The 27,505-nt window shown below is 45.8% G+C and overlaps 1 protein-coding gene across 1 annotated transcript in view; it reads right to left on the bottom strand.

Moving 5' to 3' along the window:
* FAM76A (family with sequence similarity 76 member A) overlaps positions 1–16,362 on the bottom strand; it is a gene marked incomplete at both ends in the record, with an annotated part of 34,560 nt that extends 18,198 nt beyond the window's left edge. Inside the window, 6 exon segments of the mRNA XM_080690431.1 lie at positions 185–271; positions 4,737–4,894; positions 8,121–8,273; positions 11,123–11,177; positions 14,519–14,583; positions 16,282–16,362. Of these exon segments, the coding sequence (XP_080546557.1) occupies positions 185–271; positions 4,737–4,894; positions 8,121–8,273; positions 11,123–11,177; positions 14,519–14,583; positions 16,282–16,362 (599 nt within the window).
* Between the last annotated feature and the right edge of the window lie 11,143 nt (positions 16,363–27,505).

Genomic DNA, 27,505 nt, shown 5'->3' with positions numbered 1-27,505 from the left:
AGGCATGTGCCACCAAACCCAGCCAGTGCTGTTTCTTTACCAGCTACCAAGTAGCTAATGCAACGGTCCGAAAAAGTTCACAGACAGCTCAACTAGCTCCAAGGCATCCCCTAGAACGTATTCCTGTTGTAAGAACTGTGTGTGCATTTCAAATGCTTGCGCACGTCCACTCCAACTGGCTCACCTGTCTCCATTAGTTGTGATTGAATCAAACTTGGACTTTTTCTTTGGGATTTCATTTTGAATTGAAGATGTAGAAAGTGTTTTCTGGCTTTTAATGGCAAAAATAGAGAGATACATGTTAGAAATCAAGATGAATAAAGCACAATGAAAGTCTGCTGAATGGACCAATGTAAGACAGTGGCTCTTGAGCAAAGGCATATCTTTTCCTTTTCTCTCTTTCCTTTCCTCCCCCTCCACCATCCCAGCTCAATACTGGGGATTGAACCAAGGGGCACTCTACTACTGAGAGACATCTCTAGTCCTTTTCAATTTGGGGAGGTAACAGGAATTGAACCCAAGGGCCTCTGAGTTACCCCCAGCGAGCCTTTTTATATTTTATTTTATTTTTTATTTTTTTGGTGGTATTGGGGGTGGAACCCAGAGGCTTTCTACCTCCAGGCTATACTCCCAGACCTTTTTTTTTTATATTTTATTTGGAAACAGGGTCTCACTAAGTTGCTGAGAGCCTCACTAAGTAGCTGAGGCTGGCTTCGAACCTGTGTGATCCTCCTGTCTCAGCCTTCCAAGCGCGGGGATTACAAGCGTGCGCCACCACGCCCGGCTTCCTTTTTATATTTTATTTGGAAACAGGTAAGTTGCTGAGGCTGGCCTCAAACTCAAGATCCTCCTGTCTCAGCCTCTCAGGTACTGGAATTATAGTTTATACTATCACAACTGGCTCCTTTGCTCTTTTTTTTTTTTTTTTTTGTGGTGCTGGGGATTGAACCCGGGGCATTCTACCCCCGAGCTACACCCCTGCCCTACTTTTTATTTTTTATTATTTTATTTATTTATATATTTAATTATTTATTTTTGCAGTACCGGAGATAGAACCCAGGGGCAGTCTACCTCCGAGCTATACCCCCTGCCCTACTTTTTATTTTTTTATTTTATTTACATATTTATTTATTTTTGCAGTACCGCGGATGGAACTCAGGGGCAATCAACCTCTGAGCTACACCCCCAGCCCTATTTTTTATTCTTTATTTTGAAACAGGGTCTCAATGAGTTGCAAAGGGCCTCACTAAGTACTAGCTGAGGCTGTCCACGAACCCAGATCCTCCTGCCTCAGCCTCCTAAATGCTGGGATTACAAGCATGCGCCAACACGCCCGGCTTATTCTGTTTTTTTTTTTTTTTTTTTTTTTTTTTTTTTTGGTGGTACTGGGGTTCCTGGAAGCCCTTCTACCTCCGGGCTACACTCCCAGACCTATTTTTACATTTTCATTTTTGGAAACAGGGTCTCCTAAACCAGTGCGCGCGGCTGGCTTCGAACCTGCGCGATCCTCCTGTCTCTGCCTCCCAATCGCGGGGATTACAAGCGTGCGCCACCACACCCGGCCTATTTTATATTTTTATTTGGAAACAGGGTCTCATAAGCCAGCGAGGCTGGCTTCGAACCTTCGCGATTCTCCTGTCTCCACCTCCCAAGCGCAGGGATTACAAGCATGTGCTACCACATCCGGCCTTATTCTTTATTTTGAAACAGGGTCTCACTAAGTTGTGGAGGGCCTCACTAAGTTACTGAGAGCCTCACTAAGTAGCTGAGGCTGGCTTCGAACCTGTGCGATCCTCCTGTCTCAGCCTCCCAAGTGCAGGGATTACAAGTGTGTGCCACCACGCCCGGCTCTTTTTTATTGTTTTAAACTTTTTTTTCTTGTGGTTCTAGGGATTGAACCCATGGGCATCCTATCAATTTTTTTGTTTTTGGTAATACTGGTGATTTAACCCAGGGGCATTCTACCTCTGAGCTACACGCCCTGCCCTATTATTTATTCTTTATTTTGAAACAGGGTCTCATTAAGTTGCAGAGGGCCTCACTAAGTAGCTGAGGCTGTCTACAAACCGCAATCCTCCTGTCTCAGCCTCCCAAATGCTGAGATTACAAGCATGCGCCACCACACCCAGCTCCAGACCTATTTTTACATATATTTTATTTTGAAACAGGGTCTCACTAGGTTGATGAGTATTACTACTTGCTGAGGCTGTCCCTGAACCTGTGATCCTTCTGTCTTCGCCTTCCAAGTACTGGGATTACAAGCCTGGGCCACCACACCAGCTAGGGTTAATTATTTTTAATGCAGATTTGGTCCTTCCCCTGCCTCTATCCCTTAGGTAGCTTTCCCAGAGCCCTGGGCTCAAGTTCACATTGCTTTATCAGAACCACTTTTCCTCACATCTCCCAGCTCCCAATCACAAACTCCAACAGTGGAAGAGGAATCACAATTCTCCCAAGTTCTCCGTGGTTTGCTCTCCACACCTCTGGGAATGCCGTGCCCTCAGCCGAGGCTGTCTCTGCCCAGTCCTCATCTGAGGATTCAACTCATCCTGAGATCCACTTACATACCAGCTGTTCTCAAGCCTGCCCTGCCTGATGTCCTGAGGTGTACTTGGATGTTTCCACTGTGGTGCCAGTCACCTGAGACTGCAATGATTTCATTACAAGTCTGTGTTATCTACCGGATTGTTCTCTTGGAGAGCGGCATGACTCTTTCGTTACCCTATGTATTGCCAGCAGAGTCCCTGGCCCATGAGGGTACTTACAGTTTGCTGAATAAACAGTGCCATAATGATAATAATAACAAAAAAATAACTAAAATCTATTGAGTACTTCCTATATGCCAGTAATAAAACTAATCACGATGCATGTACTATATAATTCATCCTCACAATAACCTCACGTAGTAATGCTGTTGTTTCTCTTATTTTGCGGACACCAAAACTTGCCCAAGATTCCTACAGAGAACTTGGCAGAGCCAGGATTCAATCCAGAGCCACAACTCTTAACAATACTACAGATACTCTGAAAGAAGCTTACATCAACGGGCATCTTTTGATTGGATTCCACATTTGGAATCCAGAATATCTATCAACCTCCTAGCCAAATATACATTTAAAAAGCTGCATCCCAGGCTGAGACAGGAGAATGGCAAGGTTCACGGCTAGCCTCAGCTACTTGGGCCCTTCAAAACTTAGTAAGACCCTGTTTCAAAGTAAAGACTAAAAAAATAGGGCTGGGGTTGTAGCTCGGAGGTAGAATGCCTCTGGGTTCCATCCCCAGTACTGCAAAAGAAGAAAAAAAAAAAGAAAGAAAGAAAAAAAAGGTACATCCCTCAGGAAGCAAAATTCCAAGTCTTCTAGAGAAACAGCACACTCTGAGGGTTAGCAGGACCCTTCATGTGAAATACAGTAAATCCCACAAAATCTTTAGACATGTTACAAAGTCAGGAATCCCACTGCATTACAGAGACCTCCTGGCGCATCCGTTCCATGGCCTGTGCCTGTGATGCCAGCGACTCAGGAGACCGAGGCAGGAGCACTGCAAGTTTCAAGGCCAGCCTGGGCAACTTGGCAAGACCTTGTCTCAAAATAAAAAGCAAATCAACAAAAAAGGGCTGGGGACATAGCAGAGTAGTGAGCATGCCTGGGTTCAATCCTAGTGCCACAAAAGAGAGGTGGTGGTGGTAGGGTGTGGTGGCACACGCTTGTAATCCCAGAATTTGGGAGACTGAGACAGGAGGATCACAGTTCACAGACAGCCTCAGCTACTACTTTGTGAGGCCCCTTGCAACTCAGTGAGACCCTGTTTCAAAATAAAGAATAAGCCAGGCATGGTGGTACACACTTATAATTCCAGCATTCAGGAGGCTAAAACAGGAGGATCGTGGTTTGCGGACAGCCTCAGCTACTTAGTGAAGCCCTCTGCAACTTAGTGGGACTCTGTTTCAAAATAAAGAATAAAAGATAGGGCTGGGAGTGTAGTTTGGAGGTAGAATGCCCCTGGTTCCATCCCCAGCACCACAAAAATAAATAAATAAATTTAAAAATAAATAAATAAAATAAAAAAGGCTGAGGGTATAGCTCAGAGATAGAATGCTCCTGGGTTCAGCTGGGTGTGGTGGTGCACACTTGTAATCACAGCGCTTGGGAGGCTGATATAAGAGAATTGCACAGGCTCAAAGCCAGCCTCAGCTACTTAGTGAGGCTTTCAGCAACTTAGTGAGACTGTTTCCAAATAGAGTATAAAATAGGTCTAGGAGTATATAGCCTGGAAGTAGAAAAAGCCCCTGGGTTTCACCCGCCAGTACCACCAAAAAAAAAAAGAATGCTCCTGGGATCAATCCCCAGTAACACACACACACACACACACACACACACACACACACACACACACTCCTACAGACTAGAAACTAGGGAGAAAACAGGAAAATTTTTGAGTTGGCATCTTCTTTATTTATTCGTGGTACTGGGGATGGAACCCAGGGTCATTTGACCTCGGAGCATCACCCCCAGCCCTATTTTTTTATTCTTTGTTTTGAAACAGGGTCTCACTGAGTTGCATAAGGCCTCTCTAAGTAGTAGCTGAGGCTATCCTCGAACTGCAATCTTCCTGTCTCAGCTTCCCAAATACTGGGATTACAAGCGTGCGCCACCACGCCCGGCTTGAGCCGGCATCTTCGACGAGTGCCCGTGTGAGAATCACACCTCAGTTCTACCTCCTGCACCCGCAGTCACCTGTTATAATGGCTGCCCCCACTCAGGCGGCTGTACTGCTCCTTCTCCTGGTGGCCGGCACGAGAAGAGCTGCTCAGGTGCTTCCTCTGCTCTTTGGTCTTCTGAAGGACTCTCTTGTATGAAAGTGTGCAGAGCCAGCACAATAATTTCCCATCTACCTGAAAGAGGAGGAGACAAGGATAAAGAAAAGGAAATCCAGAGCCGGGTTCCATCCCCAGACCTGAAAAAAAAAAAAAAGGAAATACAGTGCAGTCACTGAGAACATGGGCACTGGAGACAGACTCTGGGTTGAGCTACTTGTGAGCTGTGTGACCTTGGGCAAGTCCTGGACGGCTGATACACACACAGATTGGTGGCATAATGTACAGAAAGTGCTTAGCATGATGCAGGCACATAAAAGCAGCTTAGTAAATGCAGCTTATAATTTTTTTGTATTTTTTTGTGTATGTGTATTACTAGGGATTGGACCTAGAGGCATTCTACCACTGAACTATATCTTCAAACCAATTTTATTTATTTGGAAATAGGGTCTCACTAGATTGGTGAGAGCCTCACTAAATTGCTGAGGCAGTCCTCGAACCTGCAATCCTCCTGTCTTAGCCTCCCAAGTACTAGGATTACAAGCATGCACCACCATGCCCAGCTCCTATTTTTATTTTGAAACAGTGTCTCCTAAATTGCTAAGGCTGTCTTTGAACCTATGATCCTCCTATCCTGGCCTCTCAAGTATGGATTACAGGCCTGTTCTACTAAGTCTGGTTTAATGTATATTTTAGTTTTGTTTTTCTTCAACATAGCAAATACAGACCAGAACAAAGTTCCCACAAGAATTCAAAAGATAAAAATATCTCTATGGTGCTCATTAAGAAAAACTCAACTGGGAAAAGAGAAGACAGAAGATGAAATATAAAGTCTATATTGCACTTTAATGACAGACTAAAATTGTATGTATATACATGCACAATGTGGTGGTGGGTTTTTTTTTGTGTGATAAGGGGAGTTGAACCCATGGACATTCTACCTCCAAGCTAAACCCCTAGCTCTATTTTTTATTTTTTATTTTGAAATAGTCTCACTAAGTTGCAGAGGACCTCACTAAGTAGCTGAGACTGGCAGCGAGCCTGCAATCCTCCTGTCTCAGCCTCCCAAGCACTGGAATTCTAAGTGTGCACCACACACCTGGCACAACGTGTTATTTTGAAATGTGTATATCAAGTGGAATGGCTAAATTGAGCTAATGAATGTAGACATTACATAGTTTTTTGTGAGAAGAACTTAAAATCTGTTGGTAATTTCAAGAATGCAATGCACTGTTATTAACTACATTCACCATGTTGTAAAATAGACCTCTTAAACTTATTCTTCCTGAACGAAAATTCATATCCTTGGACCAACAACTTCCCAAACCCAACCCTACCTCAGTTTTTTGGTTTTTTTTTTTTTTGGGTGGTACTGGGGGTGGAACCCAGAGGCGTTCTACCTCAGGGCTATACTCCCAGACCTAATATATATATATATATAGTGTGTGTGTGTGTGTGTGTGTGTGTGTGTGTGTGTGTGTGGTACTGGGGTTCCTGGAAGCCCTTCTACCTCCGGGCTACACTCCCAGACCTATTTTATATATTTTTTTGGAAACAGGGTCTCTTAAGCCTGCGAGGCTGGCTTCGAACCAGCGCGATCCTCCTGTCTCCGCCTCCCAAGCGCGGGGATTACAAGTGTGCACCACCACGCCCAGCCTATTTTATATTTTTTATTTGGAAACAGGGTCTCACTAAGTTGCTGAGAGCCTCACTAAGTAGCTGAGGCTGGCTTTGAACCTGTGCGATCCTCCTGTCTCAGCCTCCCAAGCACAGGGATTACAAGCAGGTACTACCATGCCCGGCCCTACTTCAGTTTTAATACCTTATAAATGGCTCACAAAATGGTATGCTGAGCCAGGCATGGTGGTGCACGCTTTTAAACCCTGTGGGCACAGTGAAGAAAGCAGAGAGAGCCCTCCATAGCCCTTTAAGGTTGGGGTGCCTTTGTGCAGTATTCAAACTGCAAAATCATTTGTGGGCCATCTGGTACCGGTGGTAGGGCAGCAAATAATTGGAATTATTCAGGCTATGGGGACAGTTTACTGGTATTTTATGTAATTTTATAGTCTCCATATTTTATTACTGAAATTAGATCCTGTGTACATCTTGTATGTGAGTAGATTACATCATCATTATCTAAAGATTTTTTTGAGCTGGGCGTGGTGGTACACACTTGTAATCCCAGCATTTGGGAGGCTGGGACAGGAGGATTACAGGTTTATGGACAGCCTCAGCTACTTAGTGAGGCCCTTTGCAAGCCAGTGAAACCTTGTTTCAAAATAAAAAAATAAACAATATGGCTGGGAGTGCAGCTCAGAGGTAGACTGTCCCTGGGTTCCATCTCTACTACTGCAAAAATAAAATAAAGGTTTTTTGTTTGTTTGGGTTTTTGTAGTACTGGGGATTGAACCCATGAGCATTCTACCTCTAAGCTATACCAATGGATGAGTAGTAGTGGATACCCCTAGCCCTTTTTATTTTTTGTGGGTTTTTTGTTTGTTTCTTTGTTACTGGAGATTGAACCCAGAGACACTCAAGCTCCAAGCTAAACCCCCTAAGCCGATTTTATTTATTTGGAAATGGTCTCACTAGGTTATTAAGAGCCTTTCTAAGTTGCTGAGACTGGGTTCAAACCTGCAATCCTCCGGTCTCAGCCTCCCAGGTACCTGGATTACAAACTTGTACCACCACGCCCAACTTTTTTTTTTTTTAACAGGGTCTTCTTAGGTCCCTGAGAGTCTTGTTAAGTTGCTTGAGGCTGGTCTCTAACCTACAATCCTCCTATCTAAACCTCCCAAATACTGGAATTATAGGCCTGTGCTACCACGCCCAGCTCTACAGTTTTTTTTTGTTTTTGTTTTTTTGTGATACTGGGGGTGGAACCCAAGGGCTTTTCTACCCCCCAGGCTATATTCCCAGACCTATTTTTTACTTTATTTGCAAACAGGGTCTCACTAAGTTGCTGAGAGCCTCACTAAGTAGCTAGGCTGGGCGCGAACCTGCAATCCTCCTGTCTCAGTCTCCTGAGTACCGGGATTACAAGTATGCACCACCATGCCTGGCTTCCCAGGACTATCTATGTATATACAGACACATGCATTCTATTACAGGGTTTTCAATCACTGTAATTTGGACTCTAATGAAATGTTGTAATATAATGATTCATGTTTGATAAATGAAAAAAGTAAAGTTTCTTTTTCAAGGTCAATAACAAAAGCAAGAAAAGAATTTTTTTATGTCTTTTTAACATAATTGGCCCACTTTCTCTGAAAGAAAAAAAAAATCAAGAGAAACACAGATTTACCTTCTTTCTATCATCTTTCCTGTCAAACGCACACTGCTGCTTGCACTGTTCACAGGAATACGGTGGTCCATACTTCTTCTCTGAATTTGTGCAGCGCTGGCATTTATTACCAATAAATGCTGCGATTATGTTGCAATACTGGCAAGGTTTGGGCTTAAATGAGAGAGAAAAAGAAGAAAAGAGTCCAGTAAGTGTATCATAAATATCAGTACATTTTTTTTGGTGGTGCTGGGGGTGGAACCCTGAGGCTTTCTACCTCCGGGCTACACTCCCAGACCTATTTTATATTTTATTTGGAAACAGGGTCTCACTAAGTTACTGAAAGCCTCACTAAGTAGCTGAGGCTGGCTTTGAACCTGTGCGATCCTCCTTTCTCAGCCTCCCAAGCGCAGGGATTACAAGCGTACGCCACCACGCCCGGCTTATCAGTACATTTTTTAAAGTAATAAGTCCTATAATGTATTCCTAACTTCAAAAATGTGCCTTTATTTTTAAATTTTTATTTTTTTGTATGTGTGTGGTACTGGGGATTGAACTCAGAGGCAATCTATCTTCCAGCTAAACCTCAAGCCCATGCCGGGCGTGGTGGCGCACGCTTGTAATCCCCGCGCTTGGGAGGCGGAGACAGGAGGATCGCGCAGGTTCGAAGCCAGCCGCGCACGCTGGCTTAGGAGACCCTGTTTCCAAAATGAAAATGTAAAAATAGGTCTGGGAGTGTAGCCCAGAGGTAGAAGGGCTTCCAGGAACCCCAGTACCACCAAAAAAAAAAAAAAAAAAAATTTAAATAAATAAATAAATAAATAAACCTCAAGCCCAATTTTTTTTTTTTTTTCTTATTTGGAAACGGTCTTGCTAGGTTGATGAGTCTCACTATTTGCTGAGATTACAAGCATGCAAATACTGGGATTACAGGCATGTGCCACCACACCCGGCTAAAAATGTGCCTTTATATTGATCCAAAGAAGACCATTTTTAGCCGGGCTTGATGGCGCACACTTGTAATCCCAGTACTTGGGAAGATAAAACAGGAGGATTGCAGGTTCACAGCCAGCCTCAGCTGAGGCTCAGCCGCGCTCCTCCCATCTCAGCCTCCTAAATGCTGGGATTACCGGCGTGCACCACCACGTCCAACTAAACAGACCATTTTTAACACTATAAAAAGTGTTTTCCTGCACAGGAAGGACTACTGATTTAAAAATAAATGAATAAACAAATAACAAAAATTTATTAGTGTGTATAAGACATCTATGAAAAATCAATTCTTTCAAGGAAAGAGCAAGTGCTTCCACATTTCTAGAAAGGTGGCTTTGCCTTTACCAGTGTATACACATGTCAGAAGAATGCCTGCACAGGCATCACATCCTCAACCCTAACACAGAGGAAAAAATCATGCTTCAAAATAAATAGGCCGGGCGTGGTGGCGCACGCTTGGAATCCCCGCGCTAGGGAGGCAGAGACAGGAGGATCGCACAGGTTCGAAGCCAGCCGCGCGCGCTGGCTTAGGAGTCCCTGTTTCCAAATAAAAATGTAAAAATAGGTCTGGGAGTGTAGCCCGGAGGTAGAAGGGCTTCCAGGAACCCCAGTACCACCAAAATAAAATAAAATAAAATAAAAAATAAATAATAAATAAATAGTCAACTGTTACCAAACGAAGAGGTCAAGTCATAGGATTCATCTTTCCCCTCACCTTTCCACACTGGTGACTGAATTCCCTTGAGGAAAATTATAACCACAATCCTGGCAGAGTAGCTATAAACAGAGAACTCTATAATAATAAATATTAGCTGGGCATGCTGGTGAACGCCTATAATCCAAGTACCTGGGAGGCTAAGATGGGAGGATTACAGGTTCAAAGCCAGCCAGCCCAAACAAATTAGTAAGGCTGTCAGCAATTTAGTGACACCCATTTCCAAACAAAAAATAGAAGCTGGGCATGGTGGCCATGCTTGTAATCCCAGCACTTGGGAGGCTGAGACAGGAGGATTACAGGTTTACAGCCAGCTTCAGCTACTTAGTGAGGCTCTTAGCAACTTAGTGAGACCTTGTTTTCAAATAAAATAGAAAATAGAAAATACACTGGGGGTATAGTCCAGAGGTAGAAGGCCCCTGAGTTCTATCCCCAGTACCTAAATAAATAAATAGAAATAAAAATAGGACTGGGCGTGTATAGCTCAGAGGTAGAATGCCCTTGGGTTCAATCCCCAGCAACACACACACACACACACACACACTCACAAAGTATTAAATAATTTTGAAAGCCGAAACACTATTTATATTAGCATAACTAGTATTCCAATAAAAATGCTCGGCCAAGTAAGGTGGCACATGCCTATAATCCTAGTACTTGGGAGACTGAGACAAGAGGATCCAGGTTCAAGGACAGCCTCAGCAAATAGTGAGACTCTCATCAACCTAGCGAAAACTGGTTTCAAAATAAAAATAAAAGCCTGGCGTGATGGCGCACACTTGTAATCCCAGCATTAGGGAGGCCGAGACAGGAGGATCACAGTTCTCAGACAGCCTCAGCTACTACTTAGTGAGGCCCTTTACAACTCAGTGAGACCCTGTTTCAAAATAAAGAATAAAAAATAGGGCTGGGGGTGTAGCTCAGAGGCAGAATGCCCCTGGGTTCCATCCCCAGTGCCACAATAAATAAACAAACAAACAAACAGACAGACAGACAGGCATGGTGATGCACACTTGTAATTCCAGCATTTGGGAGGCTGAGATAGGAAGATGATGGTTTGTGGACAGCCTCAGCTACTTGGTGAGGCCCTCTACAACTCAGAGAGACCCTGTTTCAAATAAAGAATAAAAAAATAGTGCTAGGGGTGTCACTCGGAAATAAAATGCCCTGGGTTCTATCCCTAGTACTGCAAAAATAAGTAAATTATAAAATAGGGCTGGGGGTGTAGCTCGGAAATAAAATGCCCCTGGCTACAGAAGATAAAGTTCCAAGAGACCTAAGGACTCACTGTTAGGTGCAGAGAAATCCTACTTACCGTTCCATACAACTGTACATTCTGAGCACATTTCTTGCAAATTGTGTTGGTTTTACTGTTAAAAGAAAAAAAAAAAAAGAAACACAAGGCTTTTCTTAGATCATCTGACAACTGATTCTCCCTTAGCCAGAAACGGTGGTACACAACTGTAATTCCACTACTTGTGAGGCTGACACTGTAGATTAGCAGGTTCGGGGGCAGCCTCAGCAACTCAGTGAGACCCTGCTTCAAAATAAAACAAATTAAAATGGCTGGGGGTACAGCTCCGCGATAGGAAGCCCCTGGTTTCAATCCCCGACTAAAAAATGAGAGAGAGAGAAAGAAAGAAAACAAACTGCAAACAATCTTTTTTGGTATTGGAGATTTAAGTGTATATGTGATACTGGTGATTGAGCCCAGGGGCATTCTACCTCCGAGTAGAACCGCAGCCTATTTTTTATTTAAAGAGACTCACTAGGATAATGAAAGGCTCACTACTTTATGAGGTTGTCTTTGAACCTGCGATCCACCTGTCTCAGCCTCCCAAAGTACTGGGATTACAAGCGTGCTCCAGCACACCCATCTGGCACTAGGGATTGAGCCCCGGGCATTCTACCTACCAGCTACACCCTCAGACCTTTTGATTTTTAATTTTGAAACAGGGTCCTGCTGGGCTGCTGAGAATCTTGTGTCATTGCTGAGGTTGTCCTTAAACCTTCCGTCCTCCTGGCTCAACCTCCTGAGTACTAGGATTACAGGCGTGTGCCATCACGCCCCGCACAAATATTTAATTCTAGCTAACAGCATTCCTACCAGGGTGTTTAAGGATCAAATATACTGGTGTTTTCAACTTTAAAATGCCTCTGAGAGGCAGGTGTGGTGGTGCACACCAGGAAGATCACAGGTTTCTGGTCATCCCCAGCTACTTAGTGAGGCCCTCTGCAACTTAGTGAGATCCTGTTTTGAAATAAAGAATAGCCGGGCGTGGTGGCGCAGGCTTGTGATCCCAGCACTTGGGAGGCGGAGACAGGAGGATCGCGCTGGTTGGGAGCCAGCCGCGCTGGCTTAAGAGACCCTGTTTCCACATAAAAAGTAAAAAAAAAAATGGGTCTGGGAGTGTAGCCCGTGGGAGTGTAGCCCGGAGGTAGAAGGGCTTCCAGGAACTCCAGTACCACCAAAAGAAAGAAAGAAAGAAAGAAAGAAAGAAAGAAAGAAAGAAAGAAAGAAAGAAAGAAAGAAAGAAAGAAAGAAAGAAAGGATAAAAAATAGGGCGGGGGGGTATAGTCAGAGGCAGAATGCTCCTGGGTTCAATCTCTAGCACCACTAAAAAATTATAATAATAATAAATAAATAAAGTATCTGGGTCCATGTATGATCTAGCAACAAGCTTCCAGCTTGATGAAAGTGGGATCAGCTACACACAAAAGTTGAACACGAGAATAAACCAGTTGAATGCATGAAAAGTCTTCCAGAGATGTCTGTTCACTCACACATAAGTTTTTTTCACAGTCTTTCAAATGAGATTCACACAAAGAAACTCACTTGTAAAGGCAAGTGAGCTTCAGATGTGGCTAGGGCTCATGAACCTTTTATCAGGATTGTCACATTTCCAAAAGTATCTTCTTTGTCTTATAAATTCTTTAAGCTCTTTATATATAAATACTGGAGCAGGAGGTTCATGTTTTACTGATATGGGGTTGGTTCCCTAGTGTCAAAAAGATCATAGCCACAATATAAAATGATTAAGGATCTGACAATTAAGTAATTTTTAAAGTTTAAGAGTCAAGAGTGGTAGTGCACACTTGTAATCCCAGTACGTGGGAGGCCAAGACAGGAAGACTGCAGGTTCACGACTAGCCTCAGCTACTGAGTGAGGCCCTCCACAACGTAGTGAGACCCTGTTTCAAAATAAAGAATAAGAGCCGGGCGTGGTGGCACATGCTTGTAATCCCAGTACCTGGGAGGCTAAGACAGGAGGATTGTGCAGGTTCGAAGCCAGCCTTAGCTACTTAGTGAGGCTCCCAGCAACTTAGTGAGACCCTGTTTCCAAATACAATATAAAATAGGTCTGGGAGTGTAGTCCGGAGGTAGAAGGCTCTGGATTTTATCCCCAGCACCACAAAAACAAAAACAAAATAAAGAATAAGCCAAGCATGGTGGCACTTGCTTGTAATCCCATTGCAGGTCTGAGAACATTATCAGCCACTCAGCAAGACTCCTAACAACCTAGCAAGACCCTATTTCAAAACAAAAAGGACTAGGCGGCTAAGAGGTAGAATGCCCCTACTTTCAATCCATAGCACAAAACAAAAGAAGCAAAAAAAAAAAAAAAGGCCGGCGTGGTGGCACAGGTTTGTAATCCCAGCATTTGGGAGGCTGAGACAGGAGGATCACAGTTCCAGGACAGCCTCAGATACTACTTAGTGAGGCTCTTTGCAACTCAGTGAGATCCTATTTCAAAAAAAAGAATAAAAATAGGGCTGCAGGTATAGCTTGGAGATAGAATGCCTCTGGGTTCCATCCCCAGTATAGTAAAACAAAACAAAACAAAACAAAACAAAAAAAACAGGTTGTTGTGGTGCTTGTATGTAATCTCAGTACTTCTGGAGGCTGAGATAGGTGAAACACAGGTTCAAGGCCAGCCTCAGTAACTTAGTGAGATCCTGTTTCAAAATAAACATAAAAAGGCCTGGGGTGTAGCTCAGAGGTAGAACCCCTCTTGATCCAATCCCTAGTTCCAAAAAAGGGGCTGGGAACATAACTCAGGGATAGAGTTCAGTCCCCTTCCAGCCACAAAAAAATAAAATATTATTATTTTTTTTTTGGTGGTACTGGGGTTCCTGGAAGCCCTTCTATCTTAGGGCTACACTCCCAGACCTATTTTATATTCTTTTATTTGGAAACAGGGTCTCTTAAGCCAGCGCGGCTGGCTTCGAACCTGCCTGATCCTCCAGTCTCCGCCTCCCAAACATGGGGATTACAAGCGTGTGCCACCACGCCCAGCATAAAATAAAATTTAAGAGATGGAGAGGCCAGGCGTGGTATAAAATAGGTCTGGGAGTGTAGCCCGGAGGTAGAAGGGCTTCCAAGAACCCCAGTACCATCAAAACAAAAAATAAGTAAAAATAAATTAAAAAGATGGAGATATACTTCAGTGTTAGAACACTTGCCTAGCATACTTGAAACCTTGGGTTCAATCCCCAGGAATTTTTTTACCAAAAAAAAAAAAAAGTAAGCAATCAATGGGTATTATCTGGGGTACCAGATACACCCTTCAATGTAAGCAAACTGCAGCATCTGTGTGTAAGGGAAATGATGACAGATCTGTATGTTACAAATTGATTATAGATGTTCACATGAAATGCAATCACAGATTTTAAGAGGAAAGAGCCTATTAACATCTCTCATGGTCAATACCTCTCCTGCTGGTACTCAGTCCTGCAGTAGGTGCACTTCACAACAGGGTGTGCAATCCGACATTCCTGAAATGAAATGAGGATATAATTGTAAAAGGCACTCACAAGTGGAAACAGCCTTCAGTAGGAAGCAGACGACCTGGGTAATAGTACCCTAACATAGCCACTGTGCTTGAATGAGTCACTTCACTTTCTGGGCCTTATTTTCCTCCTCTGTAACAGTTTCGTCACTGCTCTGCTGTTGATGTGGGAGTAAAAATTTATATGGAACTAGTCATAAATTGCAAAACAAACATGTATGAATAAGTCCTAGACTGGGAATCAGAAGCCCTATAGTCTTGGTTCTTCCTACACTCTGTGACTTTAAGGTTTACTTTGTGAAATGAAGGTGCTAGATTAAAATCATTTTTATTTAAAACTTCCTTTAAGTCATATATATTTACATATACATATTTTATATACAAATATTTTTACATTTACTTTTATTTATTATTATTTTTTGTGGTACTGGGGATGGAACCCAGGGGCATTCAACCTCCGAGCTATACCCCCAGCCCTATTTTTTATTTTTATTTTTTATTTTGAAACAGGGTCTCACTGAGTTGCAGAGGGCCTAAGTAGCTGAGGCTGTCCTCGAACCCGGATCCTCCTGTCTCAGCCTCCGGAATGCTGGGATTACAAGTGTGCGCCACCACGCCCGGCCTTACATTTACATATATACCTTTTTTTACATATATACTTTTAAAAAACATTTTCAGACTAAAAAAAGTAAACACAGCCGAGTGTGATGGCACACGTCTATAATCCCAGTGCTTGGGAGGCTGAAACAGGAGGGTTGCAGGTTTGAGGACAGCCTCAAGCAAGCAGTGAGACTATCAACCTAGGGAGAACTTGTTTCAAAATAAAAATAAAGTAAGGCTGGGGGTGTAGCTCAGAGGTAGAATGCCTCTGGGTTCATGCCCCAACAACACACACACACACACACACACACACACACACGCACGACAAACACTTGTTTGGCCACTCTGGTCCACAAGGGTGGCAAAGGGAAGTCATGGCCATGAGGAAGCAGTTACACACACAATTCTGAATAACTCAAATCAGAGACACAAACTGGATTATCTGAGGATATGTCAACATCACTCTTCAGTGGGATCGGTGACTTTTAACTATTGCTTTATAGCACCTCTATTCTCTTAAACAGGGAGAGCAGGATGAGGCTAACAAGTGAAAAAGAGAAGTTGGAACCCAGGGGGTAAAAAAGAGTCAGGGCGAGGATCAAAGGCCACCAAAGGGATGCTGGAAAGTCCTCCAACTCATTTGTGCGCTTGACTGTGAAGCTTAAGAAAAAAAAAAAAAATAAGGCCTTGCCACCTCCGACTCTAGGAATGGATGCAGTGGCCCTGAGAAGCCCGAGTTCGAGACACTCCCCCCGGGCAGCACCAACTCCGGAGTGCAGCGCCCGGCAGGGCAGGGGGTCCCTCGGTGTAGGTCCAGGGCGCCCGGGGCGGAGGGGAAGGCGGCCCAGGGGTCCTGGGGCGGCCAGGCAGGGCGAGCAGGGGGCCCGCGATCCATCCCCCGCGGTTGCTAAGCACCCGGACACGCCGGCGCGGGCCCGGCCCGGCGCGGGCTCCCCACGTGCCCGCCGGACCCCAGCGGCGCGGGCGCGGCTCCGGCCCCGGGCCCGCCACACCCAGCCCGCGGGAGCCCGCCGGGGAGCCTCGGCGCGTCCCCAGCTCCCGGCCGCCGCCCCAGCCCGCGCACCTTGCACAGCTGCTGCCCCTGAGACAGCGCCTCGAAGGGGAAGCGCTGGTGGCACTTGGTGCAGGCGTAGAGCGCCGCCATGTCCGGCCCGGGCCGCGCTCGCCGCCCCGCCGGCCCGGCCCGCCGCTCTATCTGACAGTCTGGGGCACAACCTGGCGGCGGCAGCAGGCTGCGCGCTGCGACGGGAGGGCGGGCGGGCGGCCCGGGCGGGCGCGAGGGCGGCTCGCCCGCTCACTAGTTCTCCTCCACGTCGATCACGCAGGAAGGGGCGGGACACGGGGCTCTGGGCGACGGTGACTCGATCTGGACTGGAGTACGCCACTGTGACGCGCGAGCTGCGATTATGTAAAGCGCAGTCACGCGGGGGCGCCGCCTGGAGAGGCTCCGGCTCCGTCGGAACCGGGACCGCGGAGGCGCTCGGGCCCGCCCCCTGGGCTCCGAGGCCACGCCCACGCCACGCCCCTCCGGGGCCGCGGGCCAGCCGCAAGTCTCGCGAGATCTCCTTGGAGTTGTGATGTTTGGGTTTCCATGGAGCCGTTCTATCCGAGCTAGACGAACGGGAGTGGGCCGAGGGCGGGGCATTGTTGAACGAGAACTCCGCGGCGATGAAGCCCTGGTCGTCCGAGTCAGAGGGGCCCGCGCAGCTCTCTGATTCAAAGAACAGGAAAAAAAAAGTACTCCTACATCTGAGACTCTTAAAAAAAAGAAAGACCCCTAAGGAGATCATTGGTTTAGAGAAAAGGGGAGCCCCAGAGAGGGCACTCCTAGGTTGCTGGAGGCACGAAAAGCTCCTCCAGGAGGCACAGACAGATCCGAGGAGTCCCCGTGCCTGGAGGGCCCCTCAGAGTGGGATGCAGTTGTCTCGAACCTGCTTCTTCCTCTTTTCTAGGGCTGACTCCTACCCCGCTAGCTCCGGAGCCGTCACCTGTGGCGTCCACGCCGGACCCGGGGAAGGCAAGCCATGCATTCCTGGCGGCTCCCATTCTGGCGCTTCTAAGGGCCGCCCAAGGAAAGGTTCTTGGAGTGTTGGCGACGCTTCTTGCCTTGCTGACCTTTCCATTTCCTGCCCTGGAACTGTTCTAAGGCTTTCGTTACTTTATAGTTCTAGTTTCCTGTCCCAACAAAATATACTTTTTTTTTTTTTTTTTTTTTTGCAGTACTGAGGATAGGACCCAGAGGCATTCAACCCCCGAGCTACACCTCCAGCCCTAGTTTTTAGTCCTTTTTTTTTTTTTTTTTTTTGAAACAGGGTCTCACTGAGTTGTGAAGGGCCTCACTAAGTAGCTGAGGCTGTCCTCGAGCCGCGGTCTCGCCTCCCGAATGCTGCAAAATATACTCTTTTTGAAACCCAAAAGCTCCTCTTAAAGCCGGATGTGATGGTGCACGCTTGTAATCCCAGCATTATGGGAGGCTGAGACAGGAGGATCACGGTTCGAGGATAGCTTCAGCTACTACCTAGTGAGGCCCCATGCAACTCAGTGAGACCCTGCTTCAAATTAAAGAATAAAAATATTCTCTTTTGGGAGGGGCCTGGGAGTGTCACTTGGAGGTAGAATGCCCCTGGGTTCCGTCCCCAGTACTACAAAAAAAAAAAAAAAAAAGACCCTCTTAGTGGGTTTCCACCAAACATGTGCATTAATCAAATATATATGCACTGTATGGAATTATAAAAGGAAAGTTCAAAATTGCTGTTCCAAGGCTACTACATATATGACCTTAGTTAGACCTAATACTGAATTTCATATGCCTCAGTTGTACAGTTGGGTCACTGCGAAGATCAAAATCAGTACATGAGCCGGGAGTGGTGGCGCACGCTTGTAATCCCAGTATTTGGGAGGCTGAGACAGGAGGATGACAGGTTCCAGGACAGCCTCAGCAAGTAGTCGCTCTCATCAACCTAGTGAGACCCTGTTTCAATAGAAATAGGGCTGAGGGTGTAGCTTAGAAGTAGAATGCCTCTGACACACACATACTATACGCAAAAGTACATGGAGGCTGAGCATGGTGGCACATGCCTGTAATCCTAGTATTTAAAAGGCTGAGAAAGGAGGATCACAGGTTCAAGGAAGGCTTCAGCAAGTAGTCAGACTCTCATCAACCTACTGAGACCCTGTTTCAAAATAAAAATAGCCGGGCGTGGTGGCGCACGCTTGTAATCCCCGCGCTTGGGAGGCAGAGACAGGAGGATCGCGCAGGTTCGAAGCCAGCCGCGCGCTGGCTTAGGAGACCCTGTTTCCAAATAAAAATGTAAAAATAGGTCTGGGAGTGTAGCCCGGAGGTAGAAGGGCTTCCAGGAACCCCAGTAAAACAAAAAAAAAAAAAAATTAAAATAAAAATAAATAAAAATAAAAATAAAATAGGCTGAGGATGTAGCTCAGAGGTAAAATGCACCAGGTTCTGGGATTGCCCCAGTACCACAAAAATAAATACATAAAATAGGGTTATGGGTGTAGAATACCCTGGGTTTAATCCTCAGGATAAAAAAAATAAATAAGGGTACATGGAGGAGAGTAAGAGAAAGTAAAAATGAGATTTTTCCCTCCCTTTGTGGTACTAGGGATTGAACCCAGGGGCATTCTAACTATGAACTATACCCTCAGCCCTTTTTATTTTTTGTTTTGAAGTGTCTTGCTGGGTTGTTAAGAGTCTTGCAATAGATTGCCGAGGCTGGTCCTAAACTTGCGATCCTCCTGTCTCAGCCTCCCAAATACTGGGATTACAGGCATGAGCCACCATGTCCAGTGGAAATTTTCTATCTTCTTTTTTGGCTGTAGAAGAGTGAACCCAGGGGAATTCTATCTCCAAGCTACACCCTCAGCTCTATTTTATTTTTTATTTGTAAACAGGGTCTCCCTAAATTGATGTGAGCCTCACCAAGTTGTCGAGGCTGATTTCGAACCTGCAATCCTCCTATCTCAGCTTCCCAAATACTGGGATTACAGACATGCTCTACCACATCTCGCTGGAAATTTCCTTCCTTTCTTTCTTTCTTTCTTTCTTTCTTTCTTTCTTTCTTTCTTTCTTTCTTTCTTCTTATTTTGGTACTGGGGTAGAACCCAGGGACATTCTACCTCTGAGCTACACCCCCAGCCCTTATTTTTTTTATTCTTTATTTTAAAACAAGGTCTCACTAAGTTGCTGAGGCCTCACTAAGTAGCTGAGGCTGTCTGTGAGCCTTGATCCTCCTGTCTCAGCCTCCCAAATGCTGGGATTATAAGCATGCGCCACCACACCCAGCTGGAAATTTTCTTAATGGGTAAAAGTTTTTCTTTGAAGTTATGAAAACATTTTTTTTGTGTGTGGTACTGGGGATGGAACTCAAGGGCATTCTACTTTCGAGCTACACCCCCAGCCTTATTTTTTATTCTCTCTTTTGAAACAGGGTCTCACTGAGGTGCCGAGGGCCTCACTAAGTAGCAGAAGCTGTTCCTGAACCCGATCCTCCTGCCTCAGCCTCTCAAATGCTGAGATTACATGTGCCACCAGCTCAGCTTTTATGAAAACACTTAGACCTATATAGAGGTGATGAATGTTAAAATATTGCTACTGAATCTTTCACTTTAAAATAGTTAATTTTGAGCCAGGTGTGGTGGTGCACGTTTGTAATCCCCGCGCTTGGGAGGCTGAGACAGGAGGATCACGCAGGTTTGAAGCCAGCTGCGCACGCTGGCTTAAGGGACCCTGTTTCCAAATAAAAATATAAAATAGGTCTGGGAGTATAGCCCAGAGGTAGAAGGGCTTCCAGGAACCCCAGTACCACAAAATAAATAAGTAAATAAAATAAAATAAATAAAAAATAAAAGATTAGGGGGTGTGTCTTGGAGGTAGAATGCCCCTGTGTTCAATCCCCAGTACTTAAAAACAAACCAACAAACAAAAACAAAAAACGAAGAAAGTGCATTTTTTGAGGAGATGCTGGTGCCCGCGTCCTGTCAGTACAGCCTCCTCTCACACCGCGTGCCCTGCGCCGCCCTATGAGCTGCCACAGCCTTCAGTTCTGAACGCCACTGCAATCACTTACTGTTTTTCACCAGACCATGGCATTCACAGTATCCTGATGATACTAACCGAGTCATCTCTGTACCCTTACCCAGTACTGCGCTAATTCATCCATTCACTCAACAACGGTGTTTTGGTTTTGTTTTTTTTTTTTTTTGGTACTGGGGATTTAACCCAGAGGCATTCTACCTCTGAGCTTCCAGGCCCCCCCCCCCTCTCTCTCTCTCTCTCTCTCTCTCTCTTTCTCTCTCTCTCTCTCTCTCTCATTGAAACCAGGGAAATTTTACCTCTGAGCTACACCCCCAACCCCATGTTTATCTGTTTGTTTGTTTATTTTGCGGGTCTGGGGATGGAATCCAGGGGCATTCGAGCTACATCCCCGTCCTATTTTTTTATTTTTTATTTTTGGTGGTACAGGGATTCCTGGAAATGGGCTACACTCCCAGACCTGTTTTATATTTTTATTTGGAAAAACATTCTCCCCCCCCCCAGTGTGTGTGTTTATTTAAAAAAAAAAAAGATGTTTTATTACCACCAGCAAGCGCGGGCTGTATGGTGTTCTGGGCTCAGGGGAGGACTGGACTGGGTGGACGGGAGAGGCAGGGAGGCCGGCGCTGGGGCCTCAGTTGCATTTCTGGCAAGGGGTGCTCTTCAGGAAGGACTCATGGCAGGCGGTGGCTAAGCCTCCAACGAGATTAAGAAATTCTTGGAAGTCGAGCTGCCCGTCACTGTTGAGATCCAACTTCTTCAGCATGCGGTCAAGGACGCCAGGGTCCTTCTGGTTCTTGGTGAAGGTGCCCAGTTCTGTGTTCATGAAGGCTATGAACTCTGTCTTGGAGAGTTTGCAGCTGGTTCCGTCCCTTCCAGCATACTTCTGGAAAACGGCGATCAAGGACTCCATGCATCGCTCCGTCTCTGTGGGCATTTTTGCGGGCTGGAGAGCGGCGAGGCTTGATGGAGAGGACGGGCTTGATGTCGAAAAACAGTCTCTTAAACCATCGGGGCTGGCTTCGAACCTGCAAGATCCTCGCGTCTCCGCCTCCCAAGTGCGGGGATTACAAGCGTGCTCCATCACGCCCGGCTTTATTCTTTATTTTGAAACAGGGTCTCACTAAGTTGCAGAGGGCCTCACTAAGTTGCTGAGCTGTCCACGAACTGCGATCCTCCGGTCGCAGCTCCCTGAATGCTGGGATTACAAGTGTGCACCCCCACACCCGGCCATTTTATTTTTTAGTTTAAAACAGGGTCTCACTAAATCGCGGAGGGCCTCACTAAGTAGCCGAGGCTGGCCAAGAACCTGCGATCCTCCTGTCTCAGCCTCCCAAATACTGGGATTACAGACTTGCACCATCATGCCCGGCTGCTTCCAACCCAGGGATATTTTACTTTCAATCTACATTTTTAGTCCTATTTATTTTTTTAAAAAACAGCATCTTGCTAAGGCACTGAGGCTGGCATTGAAACAGCGATCCTCCTGTCTCTCGAAAACTGGGATTATAGGCATGTGGCACACACCCCCCCCCCCGGCGTTATTTTTACTTTGAAACAGGGTCTCACTAAATTGTTGAGGCTATGATCCTCCTGTCTCAATCTCCCAAGTATTGGAATTACAGTTGTATACTACCCTTTCTGGCTTCATTCAATACTTTTTTTTTTTTTTCCGGTACTAGAGACTGAACATAGGGGCATTCTACCTCTGAGCTAATCCCCCAGCCCTATTTTTTAATCTTTAGTTTTAAACAGGGTCTCACCAAATCGCAGAGAACCTCACTAAGTAGCTGAGGCTGGCCACCAACCTGCAATTTTCTTGTCTCAGCCTCCCAAGTACTGGGATTACATCATGTGCCACCACACCCAGCTCTGTTCAATAAATCCTTATTGAGTATTTGCTATTGTTTACTATTGTCAGGCTTTTTGTGTGTGTGTGGTACTGGGGATGGAACCCAGGGGCCTTCTACCTCCAGGCTACACTCCCAGACCTATTTTATGTTTTTTATTTGGAAACAGGGTCTCTTAAACCAGCGGAGGCTGGCTTCGAACCCTCACGATCCTCCTGTCTCAGCCTCCCAAGTGCAGGGATTACAAGCGTGCGCCACCACGCCCGGCTATTGTCAGGCTTTGACTTAGGCACTAGGGGCACATCGGTGTATAAAACAGACATGATCCCGGCCCTCACAGACAGACAAAAAGCAAGGACTGTGGTTATGGTGCAGGCCAGGCTTGGTGGCATTTCCCTGTAGTCCCAGCTACCCAGGAGGCTGAGCCAAGAGGATAAAAGAATAAAATAGGGCTGGGGATACAGGTAGCACACAGGTAGAATGCTCCTGGGTCCAATCCCCGGCAACACACACACACACACACACACACACACACACACACGGCTGGGGATGTAGTTCAGTGGTAGAGTGCTTGCCTAGCATGCAAGAGGCCTCGTGTTCAATCCTCAGTGTGTATGCACCTTCCATGAGCACACAGATATGCTGCCAGGATATAAAATAACATCAGTCTGGCACATGTTTGTAATCCCTGTACTTGGGAGGCTGGGCTAGGAGGATCGCAGGTTCGTAGCCAACCTCAGCAATTTAGTGAGGCCCTCCACAATTAGTGAGACCCAATTTCAATCCCTGGTACCACCAAAAGAAAACAGAGAAGTTGGGGGTTAGTGGTGCATGCCTGTAATCCCAACTGACTTGGGAGGCTGAGACAGGAGGATCCCAAATTTGGGGTCAGTCTCAGCAACTTAGTGAGACCATATCTCAAAAAAAAAAAAAAAAAAAAAAAGATTGAGGATGTATCTCAGTAGTAGCATGCCCCTGAGTTAAATCCCCAGTACAAAGAAAGAAGAGAAATCCCGGCATGGTGGCACACGCTTGTAAAACCAGAATTCGGGAGGCTGAGACAGGAGGATCATGAGACAGGAGGATCTTGGTTTGTGGACAGCCTCAGCTACTTAGTGAGGCCCTTTGCAACTCAGTGAGACTCTCTTCCAAATAAAGAATAAAAAATAGGGCTGGGGGTATAGCTCGGAGGTAGAATGCTCCTGGGTTTCACCCCAATACCTCAAAAAAAAAAAAAAGAAAGAAAAAAGAAAGAAAAGAAAGAAAAGCTGAGGTTTAGTGGTCAGAGGACAGAGTGGAAATATCAGCAGAGATGGCAGGGACCATATATAGAGAGCCCGTGGACTCTCATGTGTGTGTGTGTCCCCACTACACCCCCAGCACTTTTATTTTTTATTTTGAAACAATATCTCATTAAATGGCTGAGGGTCTTGCTAAATTGCCGACGCTAGCCTCCTGTCTCAGCCTCCCAAATTCCAGGGTTTGTGCCTCAGCCCTCAGCTCCACATTTTAATACTATTCACTTTGACCATTAAAGTTCCAACATTTGAGTTTTGGAGGGAACTTGTTGAAACCATAGCACCATCTTTTGGCTATTGTGAGTAATGCTGCTATGAATATTTGTCACTGCTTTCAAATATTTTCTTGTTTTTGTTTTGTTTTGTTTGTGGTACTGGGGGTGGAACCCAGGGGATTTTCTACAGCAATACTCCCAGACCTATCTTTTTTTGTGTGTGGGGGGGTCTAGGGATGGAACCCAGGGGCATTCAACCTCCGAGCTACACCCCTTGCCCTATTTTTTATTCTTTATTTTGAAACCGGGTCTCACTGAGTTGCAGAGGACCTCACTAAGTAGCTGAGGCTGTCCGCGAACCGTGATCCTCCAGGTCTCAGCTTCCCAAATGCTGGGATTACAAGTGTGCGCCACCACGCCCGGCTCCAGACCTATCTTATACTTTATTTGAAAACAGGGTCTCACTAAGTTGTTGAGAGCCTCACTAAGTAGCTGAGGCTGGCTTCGAACCTGTGCGATCCTCCTGTCTCAGCCTCCCAAGTGCGGGGATTACATGCGTGTGCCACCACCCCTGGTGTTTGTTTTTGTTATATATGTATGTATGTATGTATGTATGTATGTATGTATGTACTGGGAATTGAACCCAGAGGCATTCTACTTCTGAGCTATACTCCCAGCCCTATTTTTTATTCTTTATTATGAAACAGGGTCTCACTAAGTTACAGAGTGCCTCACTAAGTGACTGAGACTGGCAGCAAACCTGTGATCCTCCTGTCTCAGCCTTTGTTGTTTAATTTTTTTAGCTACAGGGTCTCACTATGTTGCCCAGGCTGCCCTCAAATTCCTGGGCTTAATCCTCTTGTCTCAGCTTCCTGAGTAGGACTAAAGGCTCATGCCACCATACCCTGGCTTGCTTTTTTTGTTGTGGTGGTGATACTGGGGGTGGAACCCAGGGGCTTTTCTACCGCCAGACTAACTCCCAGACCTATTTTCTATTTTATTTGGAAACAGGGTCTCACTAAGTTGCTGAGAGCCTCACTCAGTAGCTGAGGCTGGCTTCGAACCTGTGCAATCCTCCTGTCTCCGCCTCCCAAGCGCTGGGATTACAAGCGTGCACCACCACGCCTGGCTCTGGCTAGCTTTTAATGTGGAGAAAGGGGTATGTCCTAGGAGTAGAATTGCGTGATCATATGGTGATTCTGTGCTTGCCCTTTTGAATTTATTTATTTTTATGGTACTGGGGGTGGAATCTAGGGACATTCTACCTCTAAGCTATACCCTCACCCCTATTTTATTTTAATTTTGAAACGGTCTCACTAGGCTGATGAGAGTCTCACTATTTGATGAGATTGTCCTTGAAACTAGGATCCTATTGTCTCAGCCTCCTAAATACTGGGATTACAGGAGTCACCACCACACCTGGCTCTGAGGCTGATCTTGAAATTGTAATCCTCCCAAGTACTGCAATTATGGGCATGAACTACTGTACCCAGTCAGATTGTTTGCTTGTTTATTTAGTGTGTGGTACCAGGGATTGAACCCAAAGGGGTTCTACCACTAAGCCGTACCCCCAGACCTTTTTATTTTTTATTTTAAAACTGGGTCTTGCTAAATTGCTGTGGCTGGCCCCAAACTTGTGATCCTCCTGTCTCAGCCTCCCAAATACTAGTATTACAGGTGTACACCACCACACCTGGTTATCTTTTTTATTTTTTGCAGTACTTGGGGATGGAACCCAGGGGCCTTCGACCTCCAAGATACACCCCCAGCCCTATTTTTTATTCTTTATTTTGAATCAGGGTCTCACTAAGTTGCATAGGGTCTTAGTAAGTAGCTGAGTCTGTCCTAGAACCTGCGATCCTCCTGTCTTAACTTCCCAACTACTGAGATTACAAGCATGCACCACCACACCCTGCTTGTCTTTTCATTCTCTTGCTGCACAAAAGTGTGTGTGTGTGTGTGTGTGTGTGTTGTTGTTGTTGTTGTTGTGTTGTTGCAGATTGAACCCGGGGGCATTCTACTGGGGATCGAACCCAAAGACATTCTATCTACCTCTAAGCTATGCCCCTGGTCCAATTTTATTTTACATGTGGAAACAGGGTCTCCCTAAGTTGATGAGAGCCTCACTGAACTGCTGAGGTTGACTTTCAACCTGCATCCGCCTGTGTCAGCCTCAGGCGTGCCCCACCATGCCTGGCTTTTGTGCATTGTATTTAAGAAACCATTGCCAGACTCAGGATGATGAAGATGAGGTCTATTCTGAGACTGGCATTAACATGGCAGTCTGAGAGACTGGAGGGTGGCCGGAGCAATAGAGGGAGCAAGGGTGCGTCTTAGGTGTTTGACATTAGCAGCTGGGCGACAGCGATGGGGTTTACTGAGACAGGACAAGTAATGGAGAAGGTGACCTGGAAGGGAAAGAAAGCATTCTGTTTTGACCACAGTAACTTTTTGATGATTGTGAGATGCGTGGGTAGTCAGAGAAACAAGCCTGGGACGCAGAGTGAGCAACCAGGGCTAGAAATATAATTTGGAAGTCATGAAGGCTTAATGGGATTTTTGGGGAGGAGTGCTGAGGATTGAAAGCAGGGGCATTCTACCTCTTAGCTGCATCCCTTAGCCCTTCTTATTTTATTTTTAATTAATTAATTTTTTTGTGGTACTGGGGTTTCTGGAAGCCCTTCTACCTCCGGGCTACACTCCCAGACCTATTTTATATTTTTATTTGGAAACAGGGTCTCCTAAGCCAGCGCTGCTGGCTTCGAACCTGCGCGATCCTCCTGTCTCCGCCTCCCAAGCGCGGGGATTACAAGCGCGTGCCACCACGCCCGGTGGCTCGGTATCTATTTTTAAATTTTGAAACAGGCTCTCATTCAGTAGTCAAGGCTGGCCTAGAAACTGCAATCCTCTTATCCCAGCCTCCCAAGTACTGGAATTACAGGTGGGAACCACCCCAGCTGGCTGCAGATGGATTTAAAAGCCCTGTGACTCCCAAGTACTTGGGAGGCTGAGACAGGAGCATCTTGGATTCGAGGACAGCCCCATCATGTAGAGAGACTCTCTCGGCAACCTAGCGAGATCCTGTTTCAAATTAAAAATGAATGCCGGGCGTGGTGGCGCACGCTTGTAATCCCTGCGCTTGGGAGGCTGAGACAGGAGGATCGTGCAGGTTCAAAGCCAGCCTCAGCTACTTAGTGAGGCTCTCAGCAATTTAGTGAGACCCTGTTTCCAAATAAAGTATAAAATAGGTCTGGGAGTATAGCCTGGAGGTAGAAAAGCCCCTGGGTTCCACCCCCAGTACCACCCCCCCAAAAAAAATAAAAATAAATAAATGAAATAGGGCTGGGAGTGTAGCTTGAAGGTACAATGCCCTTGGTTTAATCTCCAGTATCTCAAAATAAAATAAAACAAAAGCCTTGTGATCTCCTGAGGAAGGACTGGAGAAGGAGTTCCAAGGCCAAAGTTTTGGAAGGCCAAAGTCAGAGAATCACCAGAGTTCAGGATTCTCCACTAGCCTGGGGAACAAAATGAGACGCTGTCTTAAAATGGAGAGAGGAGAGGGAGGGAGGAAGAGAAGGAAGAAGGGAAATTTCGGAGTTTGGGACTGGGGAGACCGGGAGGGGTGTTAATCCAGCAGATAAGACTAAGAAGGTGGTGTGTAGAGCCAGTGAGATAGGAGGAAAAGCAGAAGAGTTTTGGGTCTCAGAAGCCAAGTGAAATTATTGGCAACCTGCAAAGCTGCTTAGGGCTTTGGCAGGATAGATGTGTTTGGTGACCTTGACAAGAGTAATTTCACTGGCTTGGCAGGAAAAAAAAGCCTGATTGCAATGGGTTTTAATTCTAATTTAAGTGTAGATAGAAGAGGAGGAGGAAA

The sequence above is a fragment of the Muscardinus avellanarius genome, assembly GCF_963383645.1.
Source record: "Muscardinus avellanarius genome assembly, chromosome: 3".
Taxonomy (NCBI): domain Eukaryota; kingdom Metazoa; phylum Chordata; class Mammalia; order Rodentia; family Gliridae; genus Muscardinus; species Muscardinus avellanarius.
This window is presented reverse-complemented; position numbering and strand designations above follow the sequence as displayed.